This window comes from Eschrichtius robustus, chromosome 11 (assembly GCF_028021215.1).
Source record: "Eschrichtius robustus isolate mEscRob2 chromosome 11, mEscRob2.pri, whole genome shotgun sequence".
NCBI lineage: Eukaryota > Metazoa > Chordata > Mammalia > Artiodactyla > Eschrichtiidae > Eschrichtius > Eschrichtius robustus.
In genome coordinates this window covers 60,600,360-60,620,993 of record NC_090834.1, presented here as the reverse complement: position 1 = coordinate 60,620,993, position 20,634 = coordinate 60,600,360, and the positions used below count along the sequence as shown (strand labels likewise).

The 20,634-nt window shown below is 39.1% G+C and overlaps 2 protein-coding genes across 2 annotated transcripts in view; one reads left to right on the top strand and one right to left on the bottom strand.

Annotated features, from left to right (window-relative positions):
• The window catches only part of RNF169 (ring finger protein 169), an 87,418-nt gene extending 70,902 nt beyond the window's left edge, over positions 1-16,516 (top strand). Inside the window, exons 5-6 of the mRNA XM_068556632.1 lie at positions 13,799-13,898; positions 14,350-16,516. Of these exons, the coding sequence (XP_068412733.1) occupies positions 13,799-13,898; positions 14,350-15,534 (1,285 nt within the window). The 3' untranslated portion in view covers positions 15,535-16,516. The remainder of the gene's footprint in view (positions 1-13,798; positions 13,899-14,349) is intronic.
• Positions 16,517-17,945: 1,429 nt separating this feature from the next.
• The window catches only part of XRRA1 (X-ray radiation resistance associated 1), an 84,240-nt gene continuing 81,551 nt past the window's right edge, over positions 17,946-20,634 (bottom strand). The window contains exon 20 of the mRNA XM_068556631.1: positions 17,946-18,073. The gene's annotated coding sequence lies outside the window, so the exon portion shown is untranslated. The remainder of the gene's footprint in view (positions 18,074-20,634) is intronic.

The following is a 20,634-nucleotide window of genomic DNA, read 5'->3' as shown; positions in this document are numbered from 1 at the left end:
GGCATGCTCCTCTGCTCGTTTCCCTGGTAACTGATGAGCCAACCTGACATCAATTCCCCCTATAACTGGTAACCTTCCTCTCCCCCTCGTAGTGAAGACCACTGCCATGTCTTGCCCACTGTCTGCTGCACCCAGTGGGGTGTCACTCCAGGACCTTGCTTCAGACATGTGAGATCCCTGTTTAATCCCATTAAACTATTGATGTCTCTGTTGCTGACTCTGGGCTCTTTCTTCCGTCTTGAGGCTGGGCAAGTACAGGGCTTGCAGGCCTACAGGGTATGGCTCAACAGACACATTATGATAAAACTGTCAAATATAAAAGACAAAGTGAGCATCTTAAAAGCAGCAAGAGAAAAGGATTATAACTTACAAGGGAACTCACATAAGGCTATCAGTAGAATTCTCAACAGAAACGATACAGTCCAGAAGAGTAGGATGATATATTCAGAGCACTGAAAGGAAAAAAAAAAACTGCCAACCAAAATACTCTGTCTAGTAAAGTTGCACTTCATATATGAAGGAGAGGTAAAGACTTTCCCAGACACACAAAAGCTGAGGGAGTTCACCACCACTAGACCTGCCTTACAAGAAATGCTGAAAGGAGTTCTTCAGGCTGAAACAAAATTATACTAATTAGTAACATGAAAACATATGAAAATATACAACACTCTGGTAAAGGTAAGTATATAGTCAAATTAAGAATACTTTAATAATGTTAACATGGTGATATGTTAACCACTTAACTCTAGTATAAATGTTAAAAGGACAAGAGTATTAAAAATAACTATAGCTAAACTAATTTGTTAATGAATACACAATATAAAAAGACATCAAGTGTTTTGTGACATTGAAATGTTTTGTGACATTAGAAACAAAATGGATGTTTTGTGACATTAGAAACAAAATGGAGGAGAGTAAAAGGGTAAAGTTTTGTATGCGATCGAAGTTAAGTTGTTATCAAGCGTAAAATAGACTCTTATATCTATAAGATGTTTTATGTAAACCTCATGATAGTCACAAAGCAAAAACCTACAGTGGATTCACATAAAATAAAAAGGGAACCAAAGCATACCTCTATAGAAAATCATCAATTCACAAAGGAAGGCCACAAGAGAGGGATAAAGGAACAAGAGAACTACAAAACAGCTAGAAAACAATGACTAAGATGACATTAGTAAATCCTTACCTATCAATAATCACTCTAAATGTAAATGGATTAAATTCTCCAATCAAAAGGCATAGAGTGGACTTGCACAAGCCTCTTAGATAGCCTCATCCACCAGAGGGCAGACAGCAGAAGCAAGAAGGACTACAATCCTGCAGCCTGTGGAACAAAAACCACATTCACAGAAAAATAGACAAGATGAAAAGGCAGAGGGCTATGTACCAGATGAAGGAACAAGATAAAACTCCAGAAAAAAAAACTAAATGAAGTGGAGATAGGCAACCTTCCAGGAAAAGAATTCAGAATAATGATAGTCAAGATGATCCAGGATCTCGGAAAAAGAATGGAGGCAAAGATCGAGAAGATGCAAGAAATGTTTAAAAAAGACCTAGAAGAATTAAATAACAAACAAACAGAGATGAACAATACAATAACTGAAATGAAAACTACACTAGAAGGAATCAATAGCAGAATAACTGAGGCAGAAGAACGGATAAGTGACCTGGAAGACAGAATGGTGGAATTCACTGCTGTAGAACAGAATAAAGAAAAAAGAATGAAAAGAAATGAAGACAGAAGAGAGAAAGGACCCGAGAAAATATTTGAAGAGATTATAGTCAAAAACTTCCCTAACATGGGAAAGGAAATAGCCACCCAAGTCCAGGAAGCACAGAGAGTCCCATACAGGATAAACCCAAGGAGAAACATGCCGAGACACATAGTAATCAAACTGGCAAAAATTAAAGACAAAGAAAAATTATTGAAAGCAGCAAGGGAAAAACGACAAATAACATACAAGGGAACTCACATAAGGTTAACGGCTGATATCTCAGCAGAAACTCTAGAAGCCAGAGGGAGTGGCATGATATACTTAAAGTGATAAAAGGGAAGAACCTACAACCAAGATTACTCTACCCAGCAAGGATCTCATTCAGATTCCATGGAGAAATCAAAAGCTTCACAGACAAGCAAAAGCTAAGAGAATTCAGCACCACAAAATCAGCTCTGCAACAAATGCTAAAGGAACTTCTCTAAGTGGGAAACACAAGAGAAGAAAAGGACCTACAAAAACAAACCCAAAACAATTAAGAAAATGGTCATAGGAACATACATATCGATAATTACCTTAAACGTGAATGGATTAAATGTTCCAACCAAAAGACACAGGCTTGCTGAATGGATACAAAAACAAGACCCATATATATGCTGTCTACAAGAGACCCACTTCAGACCTAGGGACACATATGGACTGAAAGTGAGGGGATGGAAAAAGATATTCCATGCAAATGGAAATCAAAAGAAAGCTGGAGTAGCAATACTCATATCAGATAAAATAGACTTTAAAATAAAGAATGTTACAAGAGACCAGGGAGGACACTACATAATGATCAAGGGATCAATCCAAGAAGATATAACAGTTATAAATATATATGCACCCAACATAGGAGCACCTCAATACATAAGGTAACTGCTAACAGCTCTAAAAGAGGAAATCGACAGTAACACAATAATAGTGGGGGACTTTAACACCTCACTTACACCAATGGACAGATCATCCAAAATGAAAATAAATAAGGAAACAGAAGCTTTAAATGACACAATAGACCAGATAGATTTAATTGATATTTATAGGACATTCCATCCCAAAACAGCAGATTACACTTCCTTCTCAAGTACACACGGAACATTCTGCAGGATAGATCACATCTTGGGTCACAAATCAAGCCACAGTAAATTTAAGAAAATTGAAATCATATCAAGTATCTTTTCTGACCACAAGCTATGAGATTAGAAATGAATTACAGGGAAAAAAACGTAAAAAACAGAAACACATGGAGGCTAAACAGTACGTTACTAAATAACCAAGAGATCAATGAAGAAATCAAAGAGGAAATCAAAAAATACTTAGAGACAAATGACAATGAAAACACCACGATCTAAAACCTATGGGATGCAGCAAAAGCAGTTCTAAGAGGGAAGTTTATAGCTATACAAGCCTACTTGTATAGGCTCAAGAAGCAAGAAAAATCTCAAATATACAATCTGACCTTACACCTAAAGGAACTAGAGATAGAAGAACAAACAAAACCCGAAGTTAGCAGAAGGAAAGAAATCATAAAGATCAGAGCAGAAATAAATGAAATAGAAACAAAAAAACAATAGCAAGGATCAATACAACTAAAAGCTGGTTCATTGAGAAAATAAACAAAATTGATAAACCATTAGCCAGATTCATCAAGAAAAAGAGGGAGAGGACTCAAATCAATAAAATTAGAAATGAAAAGGGAGAAGTTACAACAGACACTGCAGAAATACAAAGCATCCTAAGAGACTACTACAAGCAACTCTATGCCAACAAAATGGACAACCTGGCAGAAATGGACAAATTCTTAGAAAGGTATAACCTTCCAAGACTGAACCAGGAAGAAATAGGAAATATGAACAGACTAGTCACAAGTAATGAAATTGAAACGGTGATTAAAAATCTGTCAACAAACAAAAGTCCAGGACCAGATGGCTTCACAGGTGAATTCTATCAAACATTTAGAGAAGAGCTAACACCCATCCTTCTCAAACTCTTCCAAAAAATTGTGGAGGAAGGAACACTCCCAAACTCATTCTATGAGGCCACCATCACCCTGATACCAAAACCAGACAAAGAGACTACAAAAAAAGAAAACTACAGACCAATATCACTGATGAATATAGATGCAAAAATCCTCAACAAAATACTAGCAAACAGAATCCAACAACACATTAAAAGGATCATACACCATGATCAAGTGGGATTTATCCCAGGGATTCAAGGATTCTTCAATATACGTAAATCAATCAATGTGATACACCATATTAACAAATTGAAGAAGAAAAACCATATGATCATCTCAATAGATGCAGAAAAAGCTTTTGACAAAATTCAACACCCATTTATGATAAAAACTCTCCAGAAAGTGGGCATAGAGGGAACCTACCTCAACATAATAAATACCATATATGACAAACCCACAGCAAACATCATTCTCAGTGGTGAAAAACTGAAAGCATTTGCTCTAAGATCAGGAACAAGACAAGGATGTCCACTCTCACCACTATTATTCAACATAGTTTGGGAAGTCCTAACCACGGCAATCAGAGAAGAAAAAGAAATAAAAGGAATCCAAATTGGAAAAGAAGAAGTAAAACTGTCACTGTTTGCAGATGACATGATACTATACATAGAGAATCCTAAAGATGCCACCAGAAAACTACTAGAGCTAATCAATGAATTTGGTAAAGTAGCAGGATACAAAATTAATGCACAGAAATCTCTTGCATTCCTATACACGAATGATGAAAAATCTGAAAGAGAAATTAAGGAAACACTCCCATTTACCACTGCAACAAAAAGAATAAAATACCTAGGAATAAACCTACCTAGGGAGACAAAAGATCTGTATGCAGAAAACTATAAGACACTGATGAAAGAAATTAAAGATGATACCAACAGGTGGAGAGATATACCATGTTCTTGGGTTGGAAGAATCAATATTGTGAAAATGACTGTACTACCCAAAGCAATCTAGAGATTCAGTGCAATTCCTATCAAATTACCAGTGGCATTTTTTACGGAACTAGAACAAAAAATCTCAAAATTTGTATGGAAACACAAAAGACCCCGAATAGCCAAAGTAGTCTTGAGGGAAAAAAACGGAGCTGGAGGAATCAGGCTCCCTGACTTCAGAGTATACTTCAAAACTACAGTAATCAAGACAATATGGTACTGGCACAAAAACAGAAATATAGATCAATGGAACAAGATAGAAAGCCCAGAGATAAACCCACGCACCTATGGTCAACTAATCTATGACAAAGGAGGCAAGGATATACAATGCAGGAAAGGCAGTCTCTTCAATAAGTGGTGCTGGGAAAACTGGACAGCTACATGTAAAAGAATGAAATTAGAACATTCCCTAACACCACACACAAAAATAAACTCAAAATAGATTCGAGACCTAAATGTAAGACCGGACACTATAAAACTCTTAGAGGAAAACATAGGAAGAACACTCTTTGACATATACATCACAGCAAGATCTTTTTTCATCCACCTCCTAGAGTAATGGAAATGAAACCAAAAATAAACAAATGGGACCTAATGAAACTTCAAAGCTTTTGCACAGCAAAGGAAACTGTAAACAAGACGAAAAGACAGCCCTCAGAATGGGAGAAAATATTTGCAAACGAATCAACGGACAAATGATTAATCTCCAATGTATATAAACAGCTCATGCAGCTCAATATTAAAGAAACAAGCAACCCAATCCAAAAATGGGCAGAAGACCTAAGTAGACATTTCTCCAAAGAAGACATACAGATGGCCAAGAAGCACATAAAAAGCTGCTCAACATCACTAATTATTAGAGAAATGCAAATCAAAATTACAATGAGGTATCACCTCACACCAGTTTGAATGGGCATCATCAGAAAATGTACAAACAACAAATGCTGGAGAGGGTGTGAAGAAAAGGGAACCGTCTTGCATTGTTGGTGGGAATGTAAATTGATACAGCCACCTTGGAGAACAGTATGGAGGTTCCTTAAAAAATGAAAAATTGAATTACCATATGATCCAGCAATCCCACTACTGGGCATATACCCAGAGAAAACTATAATTCAAAAAGACACATGCACCCCAATGTTCATTGCAGCACTATTTACAATAGCCAGGTCATGGAAGTAACCTAAATGCCCATCGACAGACGAATGGATAAAGAAGTTGTGGTACATATATACAATGGAATATTACTCAGCCATAAAAAGGAACGAAATTGGGTCATTTGTAGAGACGTGGATGGATCTAGAGACTGTCATACAGAGTGAAGTAAGTTAGAAAGAGAAAAACAAATATCGTATATTGACGCATATATGTGGAACCTAGAAAAATCGTACAGATGAACTGGTTTGCAGGGCAGAAATTGAGACACAGATGTAGAGAACAAACGTATGGATACCAAGGGGGGAAAACGGTGGGGGGTTGTCTGTGTGATGAATTGGGCTGTTGGGATTGACATGTATTCACTGATGTGTATAAAATTGACGACTAATAAAAAAAAAGGCCATAGAGTGGCTGGATGAATAAAAAAACAAGACTCAACTATATGCTGCCTACTAGTGACTCACTTCAACTTTACTGATACACATAGGCTCAAAGTGAAAGGGTGGGAAAAGACATTCCATACAAATGAAAACTGAAGTGGGAAAAGAGAGTGGGAGTAGCTCATTTTATATCAGAGAAAATGGACTTTAAGCCAAAAATGGTAACAACAGACAAAGAAGGGCATTATATAATGAAAAAGAGGTCGACTTATCAAGAAGATAAAACAGTTGTAAATATATATGCACCCAGAATTGGAGCACCTAAATATATTAAGCAAATACTAACAGATCTGAAGGGAGAAATAGACAACAATACAATATTAGTAGAGGACTCCAGCAGCTTACTTAAATCAACAATGAATAGATCATCCAGACAGGAAATCAGTAAGGAAATGTTGGAACTGAACTATATTTTAGACCAAATGGACCAAACAGACATATACAGAACATTCCATCCAACAGCAGCAGAATACACATTCTTCTCAAGTGCCTATGGAACATTCTCTAGGATAGATCTTACAAGTCACAAAACAAGTCAGCAAATTTAAGAAGATTGAAATCATACAAAGTATCTTTTCTGAGCAGAATGGTGTGAAACTAGAAATGAATAACAGGAGGAAAACTGGAAAATTCACAAATATAGGGGCATTAATCAGCAATTAGTCAACCAGTTAGTCAAAGAAGAAATCAAAAGGGAAATAAAAAATATCTTGAAAGAAGCAAAAATGGAAACACAACATACCAAACTCATGGGATGCAGCAAAAGCAGTTCTGAGAGGGAAGCATAATATATAGTGATAAACACCTATGTTAAGAAAAAAGAAAGATCTCAAGTAAACAACCTAACTTTATACCTCAAGGAACTAGAAAAAGAAGAGCAAATTAAGGCCAAGTTTGCAGAAGGAAGGAAATAACAAAGTCCAGAGCAGAAATAAATGGAAACCAGAAAAAAAAATAGAAAAGATCAATGAGACTGAGAGCTGATTTTTTTAAAAGATAAAATTACCAAACTTTTAGCTGGGCTAACTAAGGAAAAAGGCTCAAAAAAATAAAATCAGAAATGCAAGAGGAGACATCACAGGTGATACCACAGAAGTACAAAGAATCCCAAGAGACTACTGTGAACAATTATATGCCAACAAATTGGATAACCTAAAAGAAATGGATAAATTCCTAGAAACATATAACCAACCAAGATTGAATCATGAAGAAATAGAAGATCTGAACAGAGTAATGAAATTGAGTATTGAGTAATGAAATTGAAATTAGTAATGAAATTGAATCGGTAATAAAATACCTTCCAACAAAGAAAAGCCCAAGACCAGATGGTTTCCCTGGTGAATTCTACCAAACATTTAAAGAGGATTTAATGCTGGTCCTTCTCTAACTCTTCCAAAAAATTGTAGGGGGGAGAACACTCCTAAACTCACTTTATGAATCCAGCATTACCCTGATACCAAAGCCAAATAAGGACACCACAAGAAAAGAAAACTAGAGGTCAATATCCCTGATTAATATAGATGCAAATATTCCAAATAGAATATTAGCAAACTGAATTCAACAGCACATTGAAAGGCTCATACACCATGACCAAGTGGTATTATCCTTGGGTTGCAAGGATGGTTCAACATAGGTAAATCGGTAAATGTGATACACCACATTAATAGAATGAAAGATGATGGGACTTCCCTGGTGGCACAGTGGTTAAGAATCTGCCTGCCAATGCAGGGGACACGGGTTTGAGCCCTGGTCTGGGAAGATCCCACATGCTGTGGAGCAACTAAGCCCATGCGCCACAACTACTGAGCCTGCGCTCTAGAGCCTGCGAGCCACAACTGCTGGGCCCGCATGCTGCAACTACTGAAGCCCGCGCTCCTAGAGCCCACGCTCCACAACAAGAGAAGCCACTGCAATGAGAAGCCCGCGCACCCCAACAAAGAGTAGCCCCCGCTCACCGCAACTAGAGAAAGCCCACGCATAGCAATGAAGACCCAACACAGCCAAAAATAAAAATTAGGAAAAAAAAGACATAAGGGGAAAGCTCTTTGACATTGGTCTCACAACAGTATTTTGGAGATGACACTAAGCAACAAAAGCAAAAATAAGTAAGTGGGACTACATAAGACTAAAAAGCTTCTGCACAGCAAAAGAAAATCAACAGAATGAAAAGGCAACCTATGGAATGGGAGGAAATATTTGCAAATTTTCTATTTGATAAGGGGTTAATATCCAAAATATATAAGGAACTCATACAATTCAAAAGCAAACATTCCAAGCAATCCAGTTAAAAATTGGCAGAGGAACTGAACGTTTTCCAAAGAAGACATACAGATGGCCAACAGTTACATGGCAAGTTGCTCAGCATCACTAATTATCAGTGAAATGTAAATCAAAACCACAATGAGATATCACCTCACACCTGTTAGAATGGCTGTCCTCAAGAATATGAGATGATGAGTGTTGGCAAAGATGTAGAGAAAGGGAAGGAACCGTTGTGCACTGTTAGTAGGAATGTAAACTGGTGCAGCCACTGTGGAAAACAGTATGGAGGGTCCTCAAAAAATTGAAAATAGAACTACCATATGATCCAGCAATCCCACTTCTGGGTATGTATCCAAAGAAATGAAATCAGGATCTCAAAGAGATATCTGCACTCCCACGTTCATTGCAGCATTATTCACAATAGCCAAGATATGGAAACAATCTTTAAGTGTCCATACGTGGATGAATTGATAAAGAAAATGTGAGATAGATATGGGTGTGTGTGTGTGTGTGTGTGTGTGTGTGTGTGTGTATGTGTGTGTATGTTTATATATAATTCAGCCATGAGAAAGAAGAAAATCCTGCCATTTTCAACAACATGGATGGACCTTGAGGGCATTGTGCTAAGTGAAGTAAGAGAGAAAGACAGATATTGTATGTCACTTATAAATGGAATCTTAAAAAGCCAAACTCATAAAAACAGAGAGTATAATGGTGGTTGCCAGAGGGTGGGGGAAATGGGGAGATGTTGGTCACAGGGTACAAACTTCCAGTTGTAAGATGAGTAAGTTCTGGGCATCTAATGTACAACATGGTGATTATAGTCAACAATACTGTATTATGTATTTGAAAGTTGCTAAGAGAGTAGATCTTAAATGTTCTCACCACAAAAAATAAATGGTAATTATGTGAGGTGATGGAGGTGTTAACTATCCTTACCATGGAATCATTTCACAATATATGTGTATCAAATCTCAACACATTGTACACCTTAAACTTACACAATGTTATATGTCAAACATATCTCAGTAAAAATGGGAGAAAAGAAAAAGCATCCAGATTGCAAAGGAAGAAGTATTCTTCCTTTCACATCTCTATTCACAGATGATATGGCATTATTCGTAGAAGATCCTAAGGAATTCATGAAAAAACTATTAGAGCTAATAAACAAATTTAGCAAAGTTGCAGGATACAAGATCACCACACAAAAATCAGTTGCATTTTTGTATATTAGCAGTGAACAATGTGAAACTGTAATTAGGGAGGTAATTTCATTTACAGTAGCATCAAAAAAACAAAAACCCATCAACCTAAATTAGGAATCAACCTAAATGCCCATCGACAGACGAATGGATAAAGAAGATGTGGTACATATATACAGTGGAATATTACTCAGCCATAAAAAGGAATGAAATTGGGTCATTTGTAGAGATGTGGATGGATCTAGAGACTGTCATACAGAGTGAAGTAAGCCAGAAAGAGAAAAACAAATATTGTATATTAACACATATATGTGGAACCTAGAAAAATGGTACAGATGAACCGGTTTGCAGGGCAGAAATTGAGACACAGATGTAGAGAACAAACATATGGACACCAAGGGGGGAAAGCGGCGGCGGGGTGGGGGTGGTGGTGTGATGAATTGGGCAATTGGGATTGACATGTATACACTGATGTGTATAAAATAGATAACTAATAAGAATCTGCTGTATAAAAAATAAATTAATTAAAATACAAAAATTCAAAAAACAAAAAAAACAAAAACAAAAACCCAGAATAGTTATGAATAAATTTAACCAAGGAGGTGCAAGACATGTACACGAAAAACTACAAAACGTTGAAAGAAATTAAAGAAGACTTTAAGAAATGAAAAGATTTTCTGTGCTCATGGATTAGAAGACTTAATATTGTTAATATGGCAGTACTTCCCAATTTGTTTTTTACACATTCATTACAATACCTATTTAAATTCCAATCTCTTTTTTCACAGAAATGAATAAGCTGACCCTGAAATTCACATATGGAATTGCAAAGGATCCCAAATAGCTAAAACAATCCTGAAAAAGAACAAAGGTGGAGGACTCACACTTCCTGATTTCAAAACTTACCGCAAAGCTACAGAAATCAATAGTATGGTTCTGAAATAAGGGAAGATATATCAATCAGTGGAATAGAATTGAGAGTCCAGAAATAAACCCATACATCTGTGGTCAGTTGATTGTCAGTAATGGTGCCAAGACCATTCAGTGGAGGGAAGAAGAGTCTCTTCACATATGGTGCTGAGACTACTGGATATCCACATGCTAAAGAATGAAGTTGGACTCCAACTTCACACCATGTACAAAAATTAAGTCAAACTGGTTTAGATACCTAAATGTAAGAGATAAAACTATGAAACTTTTAAAAGAAAACACTTGAAGAGTTTAGTTGTATAATTACTGCTCTCTTATAGCCCTTTTGTGGTATGTTGTGGTGAACTTCAGTGACTGGATGCTTCTGTGGGTCAAAATTATCTTTTCATCAACCTGTCTCAAGTGCTTTGCACAGAGTTGGTGCTCAGTAAAGTCTGCTGATCAAATGAATGGAAGAGATAATGACGGTTTCAGCCATACTGAGGTTTACCAAAAAGATTTTAGATTGTCAGAAACTATTTAGGTGTCCTTGTTGTGTGCTTGAGTGCTGCAAGTGTGAGTTTCTTCCCTGGGCCTTTTCTCTCACCAAAACAGAGTTTAGAGGGCATGTTAAGAAGTTCTCCCCAGCAACAAGTAGTTGTCATTTGTACATCAGATAACTTGGGCACGTCGCCAGTGTCTTTAAATTTGACTGTTATTGCTGACAAAATGGATGCATAGCCTGTTTTTTAAAAAGTATATATATTAAGCTAATTTTAAATTTTGGAATGTTTGGACCTTAAAGTATAGATCCAGCCTCAGTTTGAACACCTCTAATGACATGGAGCTTAGTACTTCCCAAGGCAGATATCATTGAACTGCTCTTACTATTGAAAGTTATAAAGTTCTTTCTTATGTTGATCAGGAAATCTTTTCCTTTAAGTTTGTACTTGTTTCTCCAATGGAATCATGCGAAACAAGTCACGTATTTGACATAGTAATGCTGTCTCTTTCAGCTCTATATCCATTCCTCTTGACCCAAAGTAAATGTTATTCATCCCAGCATTTTAACATACTGTACAGTTTACTTTTGGGTAACTTGCACCACTGACAGTTTGTGTGAGTTCTGGGAATGCAAATGAATTTCAGTATTATTCTAGGTAAAATACAAACCAAGCTGACTTGTAAGCAGCTGCCTTTATAGAGTAATGTTGAAGTTTCCTACTTGCTCCAAAATATACCTCCCACCAGATGGTACAACTCTCACATTATTTTTATTTTTTGGTTCAGTGTTGAATTTTCTTGGTAAAATGCAAACATGTGATACAGGTTGGCCATCATTTTCTCCTAGTAATACCATAGCATAGATTAGTTCATCAGATTGGAGCCATCTAGCAAGGTGATGTGGCTATGAGACATAGGATGAGAGGGGTTTGAATGGGAGGAATAACACAGAAATGCTGGAATAGGTAGGCTAGGCCTTCACTAGAGATGTAGGGAGAGGAGAGGAACTCCGGGAATGTACCTTATTACCTCCTTTATAAGTTTTCTCTGAACTAATCTGGCATAGTAAAATTTTAAATCTTTTGCTCAAAAGAGTAGATATGATTATTCCATTCCAGAGCTAAATAGAATCACTCAAGGAAATAATTTCTGTTTGGGATCATCTATGTGGCCATGTGTCCATCTTGCCTTCTGGCAAATTCTTATTTATCCTTCAAAATATATATGCCATAGGAAGGCTTTTGCAACCCTGCTCTCACTCCATCCCAGGTAATTAATAACTCTCTCTTTTATGCCATTCTTAGGCATAATTTTTTTGTTGTACCATTTCACTGTATTGTGTTGAATTATTTGTCTGCTTCACTGGACTCTGATTCCCTGAAGACCTAGACTGTACCTCATTCTTTTCTGTATTTCCAGTGCCCAGATAGTGCTCATCAGTGACTGGCATATAGTAAGTGTATGTCAAATGCTTATAGAGCAGAGTTGTATCACAGGTAAAATATCTCTTGCAAACATTTGTAAAAGCATTAGTCTCACCAGACAGGTATTAGGCAAGAGTTGGAGAGTAGAAAACAAAGGTGAGTAATAAGATAGTCAAGAATCCCTACTTACAGTCTCTGGGGCAGGTGACAGTCATCTGTACATAATTCTTACACAGTAAGATTAATGTTATAATACAGGTAATTCGGTTTTTGGTTTGCATTGTAAAGTCATAATGTAATGCATGCATAAGACAAAAAAAGAAAAGCCATGTGTTCTTTTTTTTTTTTTTTTAAAGTTTTAATTGATTGATTGATTGATTGCTTGATTGCTATGTTGGGTCTTCGTTTCTGTGCTAGGGCTTTCTCTAGTTGTGGCAAGCGGGGGCCACTCTTCATCGCGGTGCGCGGGCCTCTCACTATCGTGGCCTTTCTTGTTGCGGAGCACAGGCTCCAGACGCGCAGGCTCAGTAGTTGTGGCTCACGGGTCTAGTTGCTCCGCGGCATGTGGGATCTTCCCAGACCAGGGCGCGAACCCCTGTCCCCTGCATTAGCAGGCAGATTCTCAACCACTGCGCCACCAGGGAAGCCCCAAGCCATGTGTTCTTGAAACCTCTTAATTCCAAAGGATGTAGGCCTTTGGAAGCTCAAATGTAATGGATTAAGGGAGAGACTATATTTAATTTTTACTCCTTGCATAGGAATCTAGTGCATTGCTATGCATTTTATAAGTACTTAAATATTTGTTTCATGGCTGATTTAGATTGCTTGAGGAGAGGTTTGGGCCTAATCAAAGGAAAAAAATGTATTGTTTGTAAAGGTGATTTAATACTGTATCCACCCTATTAAGGAAGGTGAGGTGTCCCTACATTTCTCTAAGCGTGAGTGAAATAGCCATTGGTCTTGCGTTACTTAGGCAGGATCTGAGTTTGGAAACAAAGGCTTAAACCAGATGTCCTCTCTGGAGAATTCCCTCTCTCTTTGGACAGGATTTGTTCTTAGAATGTATTTTGTTAATAAATTAATTCATTTTCTATTGTAGCTGCGTGGCTTTGAAAGCACAGAAGAGATTGTCATTCTTTTTCCTTAGCAATCATGGGCTACTTTTGACTATTTGTCTTTTATTTATTCTCTTTTAGGAACCTAAATTCCAAGATGGAAAGGAGTCAGAGCTGCAGTGACACTGGTCAGGACAGAGTGAAGGGCAGACTGAGAGCAGCCCCAACCAGCAAAGCCAAGGTAGACCTCAGACACAGGCTTCTGGGACTCTCTAGTCCCGTCCTGCACACGGCCACAGGAGAAACTGTTCCAGATGAGAAGAGGCAGAATGGGTCCTAGGCATACTGATTATGTTGGAGAATTTTATAAAATAGATGTGAAGGAAGAGAGTTTGAATTAGTAGCCAGATGGGTGGAATGAGGGCCACTAGAAGAACCTTCTTAAAAGTTCTGGATGAGTTTTTTTTCCCCAGAATTTTCAATTTCATTAATTGTTTTAAGTATGTAGGAATTTCTGCAAATGGTGGGTGCATTCTAGGTTAGGGATTTTCCACATTTCTTAGGCTCATATGATCCTTTATCCCTTTTCTTACCCTTTTCCTCCCTATCCCTCTACCATCAAGAAGGAATTACGACGAAAAAAAAATATGTATATATATGTATGTATCTGTAATCTTTTAAATCTCTTTCAGGTCACAACCATGACCCCAGCCTCCAACCCTATCATTGGCGTCCTCTTGTCCACCCAAAACAACCGCTGCCTCTCGGCCCCTGACTTAACCATTGAAAAGCGTCTGCCCTTCAGCTCCCTCTCATCCTTGGCTTCCTTGCATAAGCCAGAGCGCTCCATCAGCCCTGAGAGCAACGACAGCATCTCCGAAGAGCTAAACCATTTCAAGCCCATTGTCTGCTCACCGTGTACTCCTCCCAAGAGGCTCCCTGATGGCCGTGTACTGAGTCCCCTCATCATCAAATCAACACCCCGCAACCTAAACAGAAGCCTGCAGAAGCAGACTTCTTATGAGGCCAGTCCACGGATCCTCAAAAAGTGGGAACAGATCTTTCAGGAGCGGCAGATCAAAAAGACCCTTTCGAAAGCCACCCTCACCTCCCTGGCTCCAGAAACAGGGGAAGACTTACTCGTCACTGAAGTTACCCATTCTAGCAAGGAGAAGCCACTTCTGGCTTTAAATACAAGACTGTCCAGTGGGCAAGTACTCTCTGAGTATACAGGACCTACCCCCACTGACCTTGATTATTTCCCCTCTGTTAGCCAGACAAAAGCAGAACAGGGCGGTGACAGTAAAAGGAGCACTGAGATCCCATTAGAAACCTGCTGTTCTTCAGAACTCAGAGTGGGAGCCAGTGGGACTTCTTTGGAGAGAGAGCAGTTTGAAGGGTCAGGGTCATCCCCAGATGCCAAGTTAGATAAAACCTGTATAACAACAACTATGAGAATCTCAGCAGTTAATTCAGTGCTACCTAAAAACAGTGTGTTGGGCGGGGTCCTCAAAACAAAGAAACAGCTGAAGACAGTGAATCATTTTGATCTGCCTAACGGTGTTCTGGCAGACAACCTAGGTGAGGAGCCACTTCCTTCCTTGCGTCGGGGCAGGAAAAGACGCTGTAAGACCAAGCACTTGGAACAAAATGGCTCCCTTAAGAAACTGCGACAAAGCAGTGGTGAGGTGGGTCTGGCCCCAGCAGACCCAGTACTGCGAGAGATGGAGCAGAAATTGCAGCAAGAGGAAGAGGACCGGCAGCTCGCTCTGCACTTGCAGCGCATGTTTGACAGTGAGAGGCGGACTGTGAGTCGGCGGAAAGGAAGCGTGGATCAGTACCTCTTGCGGTCCAGTAGCATGGCTGGGGCCAAGTAGCACCCGCTGAACAGTGTTGCCTATTTTTCAGAGGTCTTTGGGCTTGATCATTCACCCCGGAGAAATGAGTGTTCTCACTTTGGGTGTCTTTTAATGGCAAAACACTGTCTAGCATGATTCTGAGAGGTCTCGGGCCTTCGTAGTATATATATCCAAGGGAGCTGCATCTCTGCCTCCCCGTGACCCAGGCCAGAAGCGCTCCTCACCCCCTAAGTGACCCACCCCTTAGGGCGTCTGGGCCAAAGCTGGCAGCACCTGCTTGGAATGAGATTCAGGAGCACAATGGCCAGGGTTAGAAATGGTAGAGGAAAAGGGGATACCTTCTCAAACTGATAGACCTCCTGACTTCTTTCAACAGGTGTTGTTTTATATCAGCCGTGCAGATAAAAATTAGTTCCATCTTTTTTCAAAGAAGTGGAACAGTGTAGTTCTTTGGCAGATCCAAAAAGATTATGTTCCCCCTTCTTACCCTTGCCACAAGTAAATATTCCTAATTAAATCAGTTTTTATGCTTCTACAAAAGTTAATTTACATTCCTTGTTTAAAAAATAACATTTGATTAATGCTATATAGTTGACAGACCACATTCGTAGTCATTGTTTAATTTGGTCTTTTCAGGAGACCTAACATGTAAGTGGTATTAGTCCCATTTTTAGATGGTGAAACTGCAGTGCAGATGTTCAGGTTCTCTCAACTACTAAGGGCATAGCCCAGACTGACTGCTGGGGCTCCCGACAACAAATCCCATGGATTTTCCACACTTAAGAGGTTGCCATAATGGACAGCGATCCAAGGACGTACCAGGGGAGCCTAGAGAAAGCTAGCTGGGCTTTGAATGTTGATTGTGCAAAATCCACATGCAGATAATTGATATTGACTGGAAGTGTAAACATATACTGTGCAATTATCCCCATCCCTACAGTGTACAGCCTTCTGTTTTCCCGGGGTTCCACTCTGTTAGATAAACTACGATTGGACTTCATTGTTACTCTCCATATGGCCAAGAGTTATCTGCAGTGTTGATCTAAAATCCAAAAAATTTGCCCAGAAGTCAGGCAAGAACAATACTGAAACTCCCTACTGTGGAAACAAGGAATCTAGCTGGATGCAGCTGGTAAATTCAGTCCCATGGACCTTTGGGGTTTATTTTCCTTAGCAGCTGACACCATGTGTCTTTTGCATCTCTGGTGGTGCTTGGTGCTTCTGCCCATCTGGGCTCATTGAGAGTAGGGATTAAGATACGATTTTAGGGAATCTCAGGTGGCCTGGCATTCCCTGTGCATGTACGAGCTGTTACTATAAAGTCATGTGACTGGCATTTTAACAAACCTTTCAGATCTTATATATCCCAATGTATGTTGTTCCCCTCAGGTGGCCTCAGCAGGATGCTGCATAGTTTTTCCAATGATGTTGCCATTGGTGAAAACATCTCTGGAACTGTCCTCAAAGTCTAGAGACATCTAGACATCTAATGTTCGAACTGCAAAGGACGTTAATGGTCATCTATTCCAACTTCCTCCTCTTACTAAGGCAGAAGCTAAGATCCAGAACAACGACTCACTTATCAAGATCACAAAGGATTTACTATATCACCTACTTTTGCTTCTTCTCAGGAGATTTGCCTCCCTTCTTCTCGGCAAATCTTTAATCTTTGGGGTTATAGGAAAGAGAATTTTAGTTTGAAACTAGTCAGAAGCTATTTGAAGCTTCTGGAAGAGAAGGTAGGTTACCTAGAGGGTTTGGAGTCAGAAATGAGGTGCATCTGTAAAGCAGTCAGAGCCGTTTTCTTGGGCAGCTCATAAAGAGTTCCCAAAGAGGCGTTCCAGAGATGTCTTAAGTATTTTGGTAATCACTGAGATATGTGGAACCTCCTCAGTGACTACTTTGGTGGGGAGTGTCACTTACCTGAATGTATGTATTCTGTGTTCTGTGTGTTTGTGCGTGCACATGTGCAGATGTTTGTTTAGAAAATATACATCAGTACTTTATATTCATACCACTTCAGTTTTAGGTCCTACCAGCAACATACGCCCTCCAAAGGGTGCTGGGGGGCATATTGGTGCCCAAGATAGAAGAGCTGGCACTGGTTTGTAGAGGACAGGGAGGGTGACTTACTAAATGCCCTCAGAGAAGACATCAGTTAACTGCCATTTCATGGAGTTCCTTTTCGATCTTAGTAAATGTTATTGGAAGGCTAGTCTCATTGGTAGTAGCAAAGACACTTATTTTTCCACTTGTCACCTTTTTCTATATCTTCAATCATTTGAAAAACACTTCATTTGGAACTGATTTTTGGTTTTGGAAAAAAGATAAATATTTTTAATAGAAAAGATATATATTTTAAATATTTCCCCCAAATAATACTTTCATTTTAAGAAATTGCTTAGCAGTAGCAACAAGTTTTAGCATCAGGTGCAGAGTGAAAATTTCTTGTTAGGCAAATATTCCAAAAGCTGGATCCAGCTTACTGACCACCTACTGTGGAACCTCGAATGGTATTGACAGTTGTTGTTTCCAAACTTCCAGCTGAACAGCAGTCCTTCAAATATAGACAAAGCAGTTTAGGTTAAGGAGGGAGGAGGCTTAATCTTTAATCTGCTTGGCTTTGGAGGAGGGTAAAACCACTAAGGTATTATCTGTATTTTAAGATGCTTCCCATACTTAACAACTAAAACCTGAACACTTCTTTCTGGAAAATTTCCCTCTCCTGTTGCTTGACTGTGAAGTTGGTCACAAATGGAGTTGTTGACGTGAATTCTTTGGAGAAAAAGACGAAGGAAAACAATGATGCGGAGGGTTTGTGAGCTAGAATGAAAGATACGCTATCTCAGAAAACAAACATTTCTCACAAATCACTGGTATCTGATTCACCATAGAAATTTCCCATGTTCTCCTAACTCTGTTCCTTGTGTATATGCTTTCTGTGTTTTTTCTTATTAAAGGGGAAGTTATGAGAGGTTGGAGGGTAGAGGTCATTCTGATGGGAAATCCAAGAAATGTAATGCCCTAGGAAGGGGGCTCTCAGCCCTTTTTTTATCAAGTGGGAAAGATACTTCGGGAACATGTTCATGATCCGTTGATTGTATCTGCTGAAAGAAGTCATCTGGGCCTGTTGGGTTAATGTCAAATCTGGGGATTATGTATCTAGCCCCTGGCCCCTTTCATGTAATTGCCTCTTTTTAGAAGGCTGCTGCTTCTTGGCTGAAGCTTCCCAGGAAAACCTTTTTTAAGTGGCTTCATTTATTTTTTTAAACTTAATCTTTAAATTTTTGCCTGGAGGAAGCACTGGTGATGAATGCTTTCTGTGTTTTTTGTTCATTTTCTCTTAAGGAAAAATGCCCTTAAGAGATTAAAGCTGCTTAGTTAATTGCTATGTTATTACAAACAGACAAACTAAGATGGAAAGCTGCCATTGTGCTTGACTGGTGAAGCTGATGACCGAAGGCTGTGCCGTTTGTCCTTTTTGTTCCATTTGACAGATATTTCCTGAGCTTCGAACTTGTGCCAACCCTGTGCAGTCATGGCTATAAAGATGGAAAGGACAGCCCTGCTCTTGATGAGCTCAGTGTCTACTGGAATGTATTTGAATGCATGTGTGGCTGGAGAGCTCGTTAATGGTTTCATGAAAGACCATAGTGATGATCTTGGATGGCCCATTGAAGGTACTGTCCAGCACCCTTGAACATTTTAGATACCCCCATCAGTATTTGTGAATTTGATTGCAATACTGCTCTCCATTTCTTAAGTAATTTTACCAGTGGAGAATGATTTTTCTCCTCCAGTGATTATAGGACAATAGCATCTCTTTAGGAGCTGCTTTTAGCGTAAAGCCCCAAGAAATGAGGAAGGTTGTGGGTCACTGACATGGTCAGAGGAGGCTCACTCTCAACTTAGTAACCTACTAACCTCTTCCCCAACCAGACCTCTCACCAGAGCTGGCAGCAACTTGGGATTCCTTTCCTTTTTCCTGCGTGGCTTTCCATTGAGATGGAAGGCGAGCAGGTGAGGAAGGGAAGAAAAATGAAGGCTGGATCATAATCATAAAATGTTAGGTAGCTGGAATGGGCATGGAAATTATCCAAGTCAAACTATACCCCCTGATGCCCTTCTTCTTTTTTTTAAGAAATGAGGAACTTGAGGTTCAGTGCCCTGTGTCATATTTGTACTGTAGTTGTCTAGGGTCTGAATGAATAGTCCTCTAAGTTACATACACACAATCTGCTAATGAGGGGGACACCCAAATGATTAAGTTTTTTCTTCCTGCTTTTTACAGTTAGAATTAAAATGTACCCAGATCCCCTGAATACACACCCAGGCAGGGAAAACCCCCATAGTGAGAGTAATGTGAATGTGAAATCTTGGGGAGTGATATATTTTGATTGGAATAGCCGTCATTTAAACTACCAAGGATTAGAACCCAACCAACCCTTCACTTTTCTTTGAAAATCAAGAACTCCTTAGGGACTTAATTTTTCTCAGCCAGCCTTTTCCTTATCAACCCAGATTGGTTCCTTTGACTTGGCTTTTAGAAGTGAGTATAGCTGTTTATAAATTCTTGTGACTCAATGAGAAAGCAGGTCTTTTTTTTTTGAGGGGTGGGGGTGGGATTCTAGGAAAAGAGGATGCTGAATAGACTTTCCTCTAAAGATGATCCAGAAATGCATCTTTACACGTTATCCACAGTGAATATATACAGAAGTCACCCGTTTAGAAATTGGTTAAATTGGATGAAGGAAAAGTACCAAGACTGAATGTGCACATTGTTCTATGTATTATCAGTATTTTTTTTCCTAAGAGAAATATTTACACATTTTGCTTTGTGAGAAAATGCTTCCTTAATGCCTTGTTTCAGTAATTGTGGGAGGCAACCTCAAACCGGGGGCAGGCTCTCTTTCTACGTTTTCTGGTGTCTTAAGTCAAGAACTAGTTGGACAAAGCCAGGGTAAGGCCAGGCTTGTTCTTCTTCCTTTCCTCTCATGTAATAAGGGGTAGAAACAGGGAATGTACTCCTCAAAGATCAAGCCATGAGAGCTCAGGAGCAGCTTTCGGGACTGGCTCCAGACGGCGGCAGCAGATTCTCCCTTGTTGGCCCTGCCCCCT